Genomic DNA, 13,955 nt, shown 5'->3' on the forward strand with positions numbered 1-13,955 from the left:
CTGTTTTTTTACCGTAGCTGCCCCATTTTACATTCCTATTAGCAATTTATAAGGATTCCAATACCTCTATATCCTCTTAACATTTGTTATTATCTTTCTAGTTTATTATAAACATCCTAGTAGATATGAAGTAGTAAGTCATTCTAATTCTGATTTGTATTTCCCCAAAGACTACTGGTGCTGGGTGTTTTTTCATGAACTTACTAGCCATTTGTTTATCTGCTCTGGAGAAATGTATTTAAATCTGGTGCCAATTTTAAAATTGGGTCTGTCTTTTTATTTTTAAGTTGTTAAAGAGTTCTTTATATATTCTTGATACAACTCATTTATCAGATACATGATTTCCAAATATTTTCTCCCATTCTGTGGGTTTATTTTTACTTTCCTTTGAAACTTAAGTGTTTTTAGATTTTGATTAAGTCCAATTATCTGTATTTTCTATGATTGCTTATGCTTTTGGTTTCATATCTTAGAAACCATTGCCCAATTCAAGGTTACAAATATTTACACCTGTGCTTTCTTCTAGGAGTTTTATAATCTTAGTTCTTACATCTAGGTCTCTGTTCCATTTTGACTTAATTTTTGTGTGCAGTGTGAAGTGGGGTCCAATTTCATTCTTTTGCACATGGCTGTCTAGTCCCAGCACCATTTGCTGAATAGACTTTCCTTTCTTTAACTGTCTTGTCACCCTTGTCAAAAATCATTTTGCCACAAATATGAGGATTTATTTCTAGACTCAAGAGTTCTACTTCATTCTATATGTCTTCCCTTATGGCATTACCATGCTGTTTTAATTACTGTAGCTTTGTGCTAAGTTTCTTTTTTAATTGAGGTACATATAATAAAATGCACAAATCTTAGTGTACAGTTCAATGAATATTGATGTTTGTATACACTCGTGTAACAATCACCCAGATCAAGATTCCAAACATTTTCGCTAATTAGTTGTTTATCTTTGACTTCTATCACCCATGCCTGTGCTTTGTAGTCAGTTTTGAAATGAGCAAGTGTGAGTCCTCCAACTTTGTTCTTCGTTTTCAAGATTATTTTGCCACTCTGGGTTCCTTGCACTTACATAGGAATTTTAGAAAAGTTTTATCAATTTCTACAAAACAGGCAGCTGGAATTTAGATAGGGATTGTATTAAATCTGTAGATCACTTTAGGGAATATTGCCATCTTAAAAACATTAAGTCTTCCAGTCCACAAACATGGGATATTTTTGTGTTAATTTAGGTCTCCTTTAATTTCTCTCAGTGATGTTTTGTAGCTTCTGTATACTGTTTCTTATTTCACCACGCATTAAGTGCAGGGTGAAGTATTTATTTTGGAGAAGAAGTTTTCCTTTCCCCAAAATACCTGACCAGATCTCATTAGGTTGAACTATATACTAATATTCAACCATTTTGTCCTACAAAAACAGTAATTTCATATGCTTCAACCTACACCTTCATTGCCTAACCATAAGCTAATGAGATTAGTTAATATATTACTTAAACTAAACTGCTGTTACAAAAGACCTACAGACCAGTGGCTTAACTAAGGTGGAAATGGATTTCTTTTTCAGAGAGTAGTCTAGTCAATCCAGGCCATGGAGTAGCTATGCCCCATAAGATCATTCAGAAACCCAGATTCTTTTGGAGTCTCTCCGAGCATTGGTCTTGTCTGAATGGTTACATCTAAGTGACTATTACTTTTCTATTGTATTCTGTAGATAAGTGAAAAGAATTTTCTGTGGCAAAAAGCTTGTCTTTAATTAGATGACCCAGGAGTCTGCATATCTCCTCTGTGCAAAGCCCATTGCCTGCTCTTTAGAATGTGGGCACACTGACTCTAAAGGAGGCAAACAATTGTCTGCTCTAGTTGGACAACCATGTGCCCAGCTAGAATTCTTTTTTTTTTTTTTACATTAAAGTATTACTGATATACAATCTTACGAAGGTTTCACATGAGCAGCCTTGTGGTAAAATTTTTACTATGGAGGAAGGGGAGAATGGAATTGGCGGCAGCCAGCCACCTGCCACTCTCAGTTTGATCTTTCCTTTCTTCATGGGAAGCTGTGACTTTTCAGTAACAGGATTGGTTTTTACTCCTGTAGTCCCACTAGGCTTCTTCTTCCAGGCTGACCGTGAAATCATTTTGGGTTTACTGTCATATTCTCCAAAGGTTTTGCTGCCATAATGATTTGGAGTTGTCTCAGGTATCCAGGCACAATCTTAGTGGGAAAGGAAAGCCCAGATGCCTAAGGCAGGATCTGCTCATGACAGAAATGGCCAGCAAGGAAGGGCAAGGCTACTGTAGGGTTTGTCCATCATGAAAAAAACAAGGCAGGACTTTCAACTTTTATGCAAAATGTCCTTGTTCCAGGACTAACCTCTGGGTCTTGCCCTTCAACCGTAGATATTCAAAGCAGGTTTGCGGAGCCTCTGGTAAGAACCATCTGATGAAGTTATTCTACTCACTCGCAGAGGAGACTAGCTTGGAGGTAAACTCCAAATCAGCAGCACTTTGGTCGAGGAGTCTGGAAATGGTCTGCTCTGCTCTGTCAGTGGGTCTCTAGTTTGGAATGCTACCCACCACTTATGCCTCCTGACTCAGCTTGACTGATGAATATGGTTTACAAACAATTCGCCCTGCTCCTTTCCAGCTTTCTTAGGTTCCATTTTATAGCATTTCCTACTAGTACAGAATTTATTGGAATCCATTAAATGGGTCTTTAGTCTCTCCCTCCTCAAAGTACTCACCCAAGTGGCTCCAATGATCTCATACCGTTAGCAGAGGAAAACACGTGTCCATTGCTCTGTGTACAGTACACACACACTCCAAATAGTATTTACCATCTACAAATGCTTAAGGGCTAGGCTCTATGCTAAGTGTTGTGTATCTTTTATCTCACTTATTCCTTAAAAGAATCCTCAACAGTAGACATTATTATTTTCATTTTACAGATGAAGTAACTGAGGCTTAGATGATTTATGTGCATAAGTTCACCAGGCGGTAGAAGTAAAGCAGTGATTAGAAAGAACTAGGTATATGAACCTCTTGAAGCTCTGTGCTTATTGCCATGTCACTGTCTGTGTCCCCTTGTTCCTGCCATGTTGGGCAGCCTCTTCCAGGATGATCAGCCTGCCATTGCCTGGAACCCAGCAGGATGTCCCAGACAGGGCCAGATTATGCCATGGAACAGAGCTGGTTCCCAAATTGACTTGTAATTTAGTTACTTATTCAAGAAATGTTTATTGAATACTTATTGTGTGTCAGGTCCTGGACTGAGCATGAGTTCAACCCCTTACTCATCTACCCCACATCATTCAGGGCCTAGTGCCTCTGGCCTCTGCTATTGCTGGGTGCCCAGGGCCAGCTGAGTTTGTCTCAACAGCTCTTTGAGTGTCAGTCTCTGGGCCTCTCCCACATGCCATGATGGAGGGTAAGATGATAATAGCTCAGATCGTCAATGGCATAAATCTCTTAATCCACTTGGAATTCGGACCACCTCAAGTAGAGTAATTGACAGAATCTTTCCCTTTAGCTGTGCTGTGCAGGGAGAGCAGTGGTTACAGCCAGACACCACTGTCCGACGGTTACTTCCTGCCTGTTGTATGTGGGATGCGATGGTGGAAGCACTTGGTTAATCTTAAGTTTTTAAAATTACAGGAGCAAAACACATTCCCTATAGAAGAAAATGAGAAGATATGGATAAATAAACAAATAAAAAAAGGGAAAAGAAAATCATCCATAACCTATTTCTAAAGATAACTTATGCTAACACTTTGGTTCATTTATTCCTGTTCAGATGCTCCTCCACTCATCCCTTAAAATGGGATCATTCTGTTTTATAAGCTGCTTTCTTAATATAATACAGCATGAGCATATTGCCATGTCAATAAGCATTTATTGTGCCAATAAATATATTATGTATATTACATATGTATGTAATAACATATCATCATTTCGAATGAGGCCCAATTAATAACCACAACAAGAATGTTATTTATAGTTACAGAGTGCTTTCACATATTGTAGTTCAGTTGCCTTTGCCAAATCCTGTTAAACAGTGTGGTTCCTGGAATGCCATCCACTTTCCCTCACTTTGAAAAAGTAAAACACCTCTGGAGGCTGTTAATTATTGACACAGGGTATGTACCTGAGGGCTTGGTGTTAGGCCATGAGGACTCTTGGGAAATCCCCGGCAGCACTGTGGGAGCTGGGGTTCCCCATGCAGGGAGGGACTCTGAGGCAGAGTTTTAGCCAAGCTGGTACTTCCAGGCTGCTTGTAAATGGTCTTGAAAGGACCTCAACCTTGGAGGGCAACCAAGTAGGTAAACCTGAGGCAAATCACGTGGCCTTCTACTGCCCTCCTCTCCCTGGGACTCAGACCATCTGACGTGTGTTTCTCCAGCTCCCTTCTTGTATCCTGTTTCTTGCCAAAGGAATGCCAAGGCTTCGTGCATGTCACCCACATTCTGTTACAAAAACAAAGAGGACATTGGCAGTAGAAGACCTTGGCAGAGGCAGTCATTCCCAGAGAGGCTTCTTCCATAGATGCTGGTCTCCATCAGCAAGTCTCTCACCTGACACTGGGCTCTCCCTAGTCTCCCTTGCAGAATTATTCTGTGAGGTACAGATTTTCTTCACTGTACAGATGAAGAAACTGAGGTGTAGAGAGGTGGATCATATCATACAGCTTTAAGTGGTAAAGCAGACATTTGACTCAAGTCTGTAGACCTTTCTTGAGCAGCAGCTCTCCCATTTCTCTTAGCTATAGAGCCCTTCAAGTAGAATGGAATGCAGATGAATAAAGAAACAAGCCTGGAAAGAGCAGAGCTGCCTTCTTAAAGCTGGGAGGGGTGGGGTCCCTGGCTCTTCCAGGCGGCCTGAGACATCTCCATGGGTCTTCCAGGACTCAGTGTGAAAACCATTGCAGAGGGGATGTGAGGACACAGACAGGACACATTTGGGTCTTTGAAACACTCTGTCTTTCCAGGTAGTTTTTTGGCCAATCATCTTTGCCTGGATAGAAGAATGTGTTCTTTGGGACCTTGGGTTTTTGTTCCTCAGGGTGGACGGGGGCCTTAATGCTGAGAGCAGGCTGCTGAAGGTGAGAGTCACTCTGACCTGGAATCTAGTCAGCAGTGCTGACAACTCTGGGAGGCCACCTGGTAGAAGCTGCCTGTCTTGACCGCTGTCTGGATGAGTCACTTCAAAGGTGTGAAAATGATATTCGGGGATTACTCTTGGGTAGCCGGTGCAGCCTGCAGTACCATCTGACCACACACTCTTCCTCATGCCCACCCACCAACCCATTCACCACATGGGTGCCTACTCTGCACCAGAGCTTGGGCAAGGCCTTGAGAATGCAGAGATTGAAAGCTATTCCTGCCCCTTAGGAGCCTATAGGTTGGGAAACAAACAACTACAGGGCATATGGCGCCCCAGGAAGGGCCGAGTAACACCTGGGGGCATTGGGGAAGGCTTTCTAAAGTGTCTAGCATTGTACGCATGAGCCTCAGTCCGAAATCCAACTCCTTGTCAAAACAAGACCTGCAACTGTCTATCAGGCTCTTTCTTCCCTGTTAAGATATGTGAAGAAAATGATAGTATTTGGAGGCCTCACTGGAGAAAGCCATTGTCTGAGGAGGCCAGCCAGGCCACTCTGAGGTCCCATCTGCAGGGATCCTCTGAGATGCCCTGGCACCCCGGGTGGTGCATTGTTCTTCTGTCGGTCCACACTATGCCACTTGGGGTTCTTTGAGGATGGCCATGCCTTTATACATGCCGATCCTTGTCCCTGGACCACTGGCTCCTTCTTCACTTAGCAGTCAAGGTCTAGCTCAAGGGCTAGGGATTCCTACCCCATCTTGGGCTTAGCACTCTGTATATACAAGGTACCATGATAAAATAGATACTGGGCATATTAATTTTAAATTAACATGACTTTTTGTTGGTTGGAAACTACTGATGAGTATTACAAAAAACTTGAGGGTTGTGTTGAAAATATAGGGACAGCCACTCTTCCAGCTGTTCCTGGCCTTACGGTTGCCGGTACTGCCCTATTCCTGGAAGGACTGAATGCTACATAATATTGCCTGGTTCTAATTGTGATTTCATAGAATTATTCTGCTTAGCTCTGTGCTCCCCTGTGTTCACATGATGTGTTAAATTTTTCGTGTGGACTTGAGAGATAAGGATGGAGCTCTGAAGTCCTCAGAGCTGACACACTGCTCCACTCTGCTGATGGTGGCCACCCTTGTGAAACATTCCCCTTTGAACTGGGCAGATCTGTTAGGGGCTCACTCACACTGATCAGGGGTAGCAATCTGTTTAACCTAGTGGACGTTTAAAGACATCTTTTACAGGAACAAAATCTATTTATTTTGGGTGGTCAACTCTCTTTCCTAAAGCTAAAAAAACCTGACTAAAGTTGACATTTTTTTTAACAGAAAAAAATGTATTCTTAAGAGGCTGCCTCTTCTCCCAGTTTATTCCATTAACACTAATAACAACAAAGTAGCTGTGGCTGTTGAGCACTGATTTCAATACTTGAGTAGCTCATTTAATTTCATGACAGCCTTAGGAGACTGGTGGTGTTATTTGCACTTTACAGTTGAGGAATTTGAAGAACAGGACTTTGAAACCAGGTAAGCCTGACTCCAGAATTTTTGCTTTTAGCTAGTAGGCCATAGCCTCCTTTTTATATTACACTAGTGCATTGGTTTCATTAGTCTCCCTGTGTGTCAGAGAAAATGTGGGATGCTCAGAAAAGCCTTATGAGCTACTCCAGTGGGGTTGCACCTGTGCTTCATTACGTCATTTCTGTCTCCTCTCCCTCCTTAGCTATGGGGTGCTGCTTTGGGAGCTGCTGACTGGTGAGGTGCCCTTCCGAGGAATTGATGGCTTAGCGGTTGCTTATGGTGTGGCCATGAACAAGCTTGCCCTTCCCATTCCTTCCACATGCCCAGAACCTTTTGCCAAACTTATGGAAGGTAAGTGACCCCTGACTGGAGGAAAAGGGGAGTCAGTTTACCTTCCTATCAGCGTTTGGTAGATTTTGGCCATTCTGCAGGATCAGTTACTAAAGGAGGAGATGAAATATTAGCCACTCAGGAAGGGTGAGTGATTGGAAGAGTTACTTCAAGATGCTACACTGAGTTCACATATATCCCTTCTGTCCACCTCCAGTGACTAGACTATAGGACTTAATAACTAAAGCCTGCTATCCAGTACTTCAGTATATTTTTATTTAATATAAAGTAAGGTATAGCAGCTTTTATTTTAGGACCTCTGAGGGTCATACATAGAGAAATGGAGACTGGGAAGAAAAGAACTATAAAAGTCATCTAATCAGACCCTATAATTGTGTAAGTGAGAAATCAAAGCTATGAGTGGTGAAGGGGGTGGGTGGCTCCTGCCTTTGTTAGCGTCTGACCTGAGAACTCGCTTTTCTAGCCTCCCACTCCAGTACTTTTTATCCGTGCCTTCTTATCCCCTTGAGGTGGGGAAAGGTGGCTCACTTATTTATGGGAAATTGAGGCCCAAGGTGTAGTTATCCCCTATCAGGACTGAAATTGTGTAGTAATGTGATAAATTGTGGTAGTCATACTTCACACAAGAAAGCTCTTTGGGCTTGCTTTTCTTCTGCTAAATCAGCAGTCAGAATTGGATGGGCCCAAATTGCTGCATTTTCTTTCCAAATTCTCTCTTTGTGATTGTGATAAATCATATTTTACTTGACTTCCTGAGCCCTGTTTGGGGTTGCCTAAATCCCATCTCTTTCTAGAAGGAGAAGTGATAGGTAGTTTTCAGGTAAGTGAAGTCATGTAATATCCTAAATCTTACATTTGTATCTGCCTATTCATGCTTTTTGTCTATTCACATGTTCCATACAGATTGCTGGAATCCCGACCCTCATTCACGACCATCTTTCACAAACATCCTGGACCAGCTAACTACCATAGAGGAGTCTGGTTTCTTTGAAATGCCCAAGGACTCCTTCCACTGCCTGCAGGATGACTGGAAACATGAGATTCAGGAGATGTTTGACCAACTCAGGGCCAAAGAAAAGGTAAGAGAAAACAAAGAAAAAGACATACATTGAATCAGGGCAGCTCTTTCCTTCCCAGCTTTACATAGAGAGAGTTCTCCAGGCCTTAGATGTAGCCTGAAATCGTTCAGACTTCTTTCTTTCTGGGATGTGGCAGGAATAAGTAGGAGTCCAAAGCTCTCTTTACAGAGTATCTACTTAATTGTTCAAACTGAATGAAGAGCACCACTGGGCAAGTACCAGTGGGGTGTCTCACCCACCTGCTAAAATATGAGGTCTAGAAATATTTCTTGTTTCTGCAGTGGACTTCTAGAGGGCAGTTAACTTGATACAGTGATACTTCAACACTGAGAACACTTAAGCAGACCTTCCTTCTGATATCTTTTGGTGTTAGAATCAGAAACAGCATATGGGCTAAAAATACTGTGGTTCTGAAATTGTTAGGCATTTCTCATGTTTTTATGGAAAAGGCTCCAAGCCCAAACTGACTGGGGAGTCAAGAGACTCACTGCTTCCTAGGCAGCCGGCTTTTTTACTGTTGGCCATTCCCTGCGTGGCTCCTCTCTGCATCCTTAGTGTCTAGGTGGCAGTTGGTGTCTGCACAGGTGGAGCTGATCACGGATCCTTATGTCGCTTAGGCTGCAGGGGCCTGGCCAAATCAGAGGTTACAGCTAGGGGCACAAGGGGTGTCCACATAAAGACTTGATTAATTTCTTTTTTCCCTGCTTGCTCTGCACCCTGGGAATTTGGGAAGCAATATAATAATACAAGCTAAAATCGTGTATGTCTTGAGGATTTAATAATATGGGTAATTGTTGAACCACTGTGTTATGTATTTGAAACCAACATAAGATTGTATATCAATGATACTTTAATTAGAAAAAAATGTATATATGTCTTTTTGGCTTCCCAGTTCTCTCACCTTGAAAAGTCTCGTGACGACATGACCTTTATTCCTTTTGTTCAGGAGTCTTAGAGCCCCTGCCACCAGAATGTAAGGCAGGTGTTACTGTCTTTCTTATCTCAGAGCTGAGGGTCAATGACTTGTGTAAAGTCACACAGACTATCATCTTTCCAACATCATTGCTGTTTCCCTAAACAAACGACTTAAAAAATAATTTCTGGAGCTGATTTGAAGAGATTAAACTCTTTCTATGCAATGTAGTGATCCTAACTAACCCCTGTACTATTTGACAAATTAGTGCACATTCTGCAGGGGAATGGAGTGAGTTTAGGATGCATCTTTAGGGACCTGAGATGGGGAGAGTGGGTGTTACTGTGTCGACCATGGAGCAGAAGGATTCGCAGAGACTGCTTCTATTGCTAATGCTCTTCCAGCTAGAGGAACCCCGGAGTTGCTGGCCTTTTTTAGATAGCTCAGTTACTGACTTCTCTATATCTTTCTTTTGATTAAAGACATTATAAGGGATTTTGTCCATTAAGAAGTTACTAGGAAATGTCAAACCCATTCTCATAATAGCTAACATTTGTAGAGCATGTACTATGTGCCATGCTCTATTACTCTATTATAAGTAATTTATATGAATTCTCATGTAATCCTACATAAACTAGTAATTGTCTTCTCTAATACAGTCCTGTGATGTTGATGCTTTTAAGTACCAACCATATTATATTATATCTGATGCCCATAGTAATTTGCCGGAGGCCACATTTCAGGCATTTTGTTCCAGAGTCCTTGCTCTTAATCCCTGTGCTACGATGCCTATCATAAGGTTCATAGTTGGGATGGATCATGAGCTTTCTCTCAAAAGAAAGTCCTCTTAAATCATTGTTTGTGGAAGATATGATTTGCACACTATGAAGATGATCCCCAGATAGGTATTTCACAAGAAGGGGATTGCCAGGTATGTGGTGCCATAGGTGAGTAGCCCATAAATATCCTGGTTTCCCATATGATTCAGCTCAGGCTTCAGAGAGGCTCAGTCTGCTGCTTCTGTATTGTGATGGTGGATTGGTCTCTGGGCTGGGGTTCAAGTTCCCTGGAAGGACGGGGCTTAGACCCAAACCATCCTCTAGACAAGAGCATGCCGGAGAGGAGGACTTAAACTAAAATTGGCTTGAACTTTTCAACTTCCCCATTTAGCAGCAAGATCAACCAACCAAGCATAATTTTTCTGACTCTTTCATGTGTTTTTGTTCTCCTGGTGTGAAAACAAAGTAGTGGGACAAAGTTGCCAAGGATTTGGAGGGTATACAACCAGTGATCTGTTTGGAGTTTATTTCCTCAAAGAAGGAGTTCAAAAGTTCACTCTTGGGCACCTATGATTAAACTATGTTCCCATAAAGAAGTGCATTTATAAAATTGTCCTCTGTCTCCTTCTACTTTGTCATTCACTCATTCATTGGTTCAATGGCTATCCAGCAACTACTGAGCACCTGCCATGTGCCAGGTGTCTTATCCATTTCTTATCTCTCTCCTTTCTATCATTTTTATGGCTATTTTCATTTCTCTCGGGACTGGAGGACAAGTTGAATGAAAAGTTCCTAACATCAGAATATTTCATTCCGATCTTGTCTCTGTTCTCTCTTCTGCTCTCTACTTCCTGCTCAGCTGCCCTAATATGTGTTCACATACTTCTTTTCGTAGTTCTGGGTTCCCTTTCTACAGTATTTTTAGTCCAGAATTACTTCTTCCAGTGCAGCATTTCATTGTGACTTCCAGCCACAGAAATGTTGCTCTGCTGCTGTCTTGAAGAAACTTCCTGTTTTTTTAGACATGCTTCTGTCAGGTTATTGATACAAAAGCTTCTTAAGTTTTAGCCCTCCAGCCTGACCCCATGTCAGTCCTAGGTCAGGGTAACCAGTGTTAACAGTTTAGATTCTAGATTTTGAAATTTTGTACACATGCTCTGTTCTCTTTTCTCTTTTCTTTCTCTCCTGTTTCCTAATTCTCTGTTCCCATCCTTCAGCTCAGGAGCTCTGCTGGGTTCATTACAAATTCATGCAGAAAGAAAAAGGGGAAGCAGGAAAGAAGTTCTGCCCACCTAATGTGGCAGTGTCTGGCAAAAACTTCAGAAAATATTCTCTCTTCTCTTTGCTGTGCTGTCACCATCCTTCCAGAGCAAAGGGTTATCTTCAAGGAAGATGAGAGTTAGCCTCATGCCTCAGTGCACTCACTTACCATGTGAACAAAGACTTAGATGAAATGCTTCGCGTACCTTATGAACAGCCATCCTGAAAATATATTCACTGTTACTTGAATGTTAGGTGGTATCAGAGGGTGATTGATTTACAGTGGGCACATTTAAAGCTAGATCATATTAAGTTGGCTGGATTTTAAAAAGATCCTTTATATAATGGCAAAAATGAAAATAGAACCAAGTCTGTAAAATTCAAGTATGTGATCATATTTTTTTCTACCCATACTCCCATTTTTTCCCAATAACAGGCAATTTTAATAATCAAGGAGCAACTGGGAACTGTCTCCAGGGCTTGGTCTATGGCTTTAGCTACTCTAGTTGTATCTTCAGAATGGCTGTCTGAGCCTGCCTTTCCCCACCCTTCAGGATGGTCAGGCCATGTGCCTGCTAACTGTTGAGCCCCTGGGGACTGGAAATATGGGGGAATGCGCTCCGGGTTGCCATGAGCACCCACCCTTCTCTCTGATGGTTCCACCCTCCTGCAGGAGCTCCGCACCTGGGAGGAGGAGCTGACGCGGGCTGCGCTCCAGCAGAAGAACCAGGAGGAGCTGCTGCGGCGCCGGGAGCAGGAGCTGGCTGAGCGCGAGATCGATATCCTGGAACGCGAGCTCAATGTCATCATCCACCAGCTGTGCCAGGAGAAGCCCCGGGTGAAGAAACGCAAGGGCAAGTTCAGGAAGAGCCGGCTGAAGCTCAAGGATGGAAACCGCATCAGCCTCCCTTCAGGTCAGTAACCAGGGACCTGCTGAGAGGCTGGTGGCAGGGTGTGTGAGAGCCAGGGTCTGAGCCTGGAAGCAGGAGACCTGGGTCTCAAAGCAGAGCTAGTTTGAAATGGGCTGTTGTGTTCAGTGGCAAGACTGGCCTGCCAAAAAGCTACCCAACTGCACAACTGTGGAGTGTGACTAAACACAGAAGACAAGCTGGTGACTCTGGTGGACCTGACAGCAAGCATGGGCCAGGCTGCTAGAAGCATGGCTGCCCATGTAGGCACAGCTCACTTTAGGCAAATCTGGAGAAGGAAGCATATAATTGGGAAAATTCCAGGGTGTATGTGTGTGTGTGAGACAAGGGAACTCTTAGCACTGCAAAATAACTCATCTCAAGGTTTCTTTAAATAGTCCTGTCTGTGCAGTTGCGATTAGGATTAGTGTATAAGAATTTGATTTACACATAACCTTTTAGTAATATGCTGGCTCAATAAAGGTACACTTGTGGTATGTACAGCCTTCAGGGAAATGCAAAGAAATATAAAACTATGAATTTAAATCTCTGTGGAGTATAATGTACCATGTGGGGCTGTGCGTTCTCAAGTGTGTGCTTAGGTAGATTAAAAGTTCATTGTATTCTGAGCCTTGAGGGCCCCAGGAAGCAATCTTATTGGAAGTGTGAGGAACCAAGGGAAAAGGACCTAATAGGAGCAGGAGTGGATTATTTTAAGCATTAGGGTTGTGGCTTGAGTACAGACAAGGGAATTTATTTACTGAAATTTGGTGAGTGTTCATGGGACATGTTTACTGGTTAGGATGTTGCACATTTGGTTCTTCCAGGTGCACAGAGTCTTTAAACACCTCTTGAACACCTAGCATGGGGCAGCATACTGCATGCTGGGGAAGCAGATAGGAAAGCAACCATTCCTACCTCCAGGGAGATCAGCCTGGTGGGAGACCTAGGTGCAAACATGCAGCTGTTTATTAAACCTCTGATAGATGAGGAGACTGGAACTTAGGAATTCAGAGCTGTAAGTTTTACATTCCTTATGCTCTGCCATAACTGTCTTTGGAATGTGCTGGAATTTGGACCATTAGCCCTGCCTTCCTCATGTTCCTAGATTCCCACCAAGGATTAGATCAGTTCGTATTACTCTGCTGTGCCTACACTTAGCTGGAAACATCAGTCTCCCTGCTTTGGTTGCTGAGAAAAGGGGGCATGTACTACTAAAGGAATATATGGAATAGAGAATTTCAAGTTACATTTCTTAAAACAGTCAGCAAGTCTCATGTTCTTAAAACTATTCCAAATATGTAATTGGCACACTTGTGTACATCACATAGCTGGCTTTGTGAAAACTGTCTGATGACTTTCACTCTGATAATGAATTTCCTACTCCTTATACTGTCATCTTGCCACCTTTTGGGAAAAAGATGATTCTGAAAAGAGAACATTTCCCAGGTGAACAGGGAACTTCCCAGAAAACAAGGGTCTGTCCCTCAAGCCTTCCAGGAAATGTCAGTTTTCTCCTAGGAATTTGATTATGGGAAGATTCTAATGCACACATGTGTCTGTCTTTCCCCAAGCAGATTTCCAGCACAAGTTCACGGTACAGGCCTCCCCAACCATGGATAAAAGGAAGAGTCTCATCCACAGCGGGTCCAGTCCTCCTGCAAGCCCCACCATCATTCCTCGCCTTCGAGCCATCCAGTGTGAGACTGTTTCCCAAATTGGTGGGGCCAGAACACACCAGGGGCACCTGTACCCTGCTCTGTCCAGCCACCGACTGGTCCAGGCTTGCTCCATCCATAACTTCTGCCTCCTCTCCTCGACAATGTGTATATACATGCACATATGTACGCAAACCCTTAGCCCCTCCACCTTGTCTCTCCATTGGCTTTACTGACTCCTCAGCCTTTTACTTTTAGTCAAATACCAGCAAAGGAATTTTTAGGTATTGACTGGATCTCTGTTGAATTCCAAAGTGATTTGGACACTGATCTGTGATGTACATACAGATTGGAACCCTGGCCAGGGGACCTTCTG

At 42.7% G+C, this 13,955-nt stretch overlaps 1 protein-coding gene across 3 annotated transcripts in view; it reads left to right on the plus strand.

The window, feature by feature from the left end:
- MAP3K9 (mitogen-activated protein kinase kinase kinase 9) overlaps positions 1–13,955 on the plus strand; it is a 77,541-nt gene that overhangs the window by 43,224 nt on the left and 20,362 nt on the right. For 2 of the 3 annotated variants that reach the window (XM_017639955.3, XM_017639956.3), the window contains exons 4-7: positions 6,834–6,982; positions 7,886–8,061; positions 11,687–11,927; positions 13,499–13,621. In XM_017639955.3, coding sequence (XP_017495444.2) covers positions 6,834–6,982; positions 7,886–8,061; positions 11,687–11,927; positions 13,499–13,621 — 689 coding nt within the window. Of the gene's footprint in view, positions 1–6,833; positions 6,983–7,885; positions 8,062–11,686; positions 11,928–13,498; positions 13,766–13,955 lie in introns of all 3 variants that reach the window. The other variant, XM_017639954.3, reaches the window with a different exon arrangement.

This window comes from Manis javanica, chromosome 8 (genome assembly GCF_040802235.1).
Source record: "Manis javanica isolate MJ-LG chromosome 8, MJ_LKY, whole genome shotgun sequence".
NCBI lineage: Eukaryota > Metazoa > Chordata > Mammalia > Pholidota > Manidae > Manis > Manis javanica.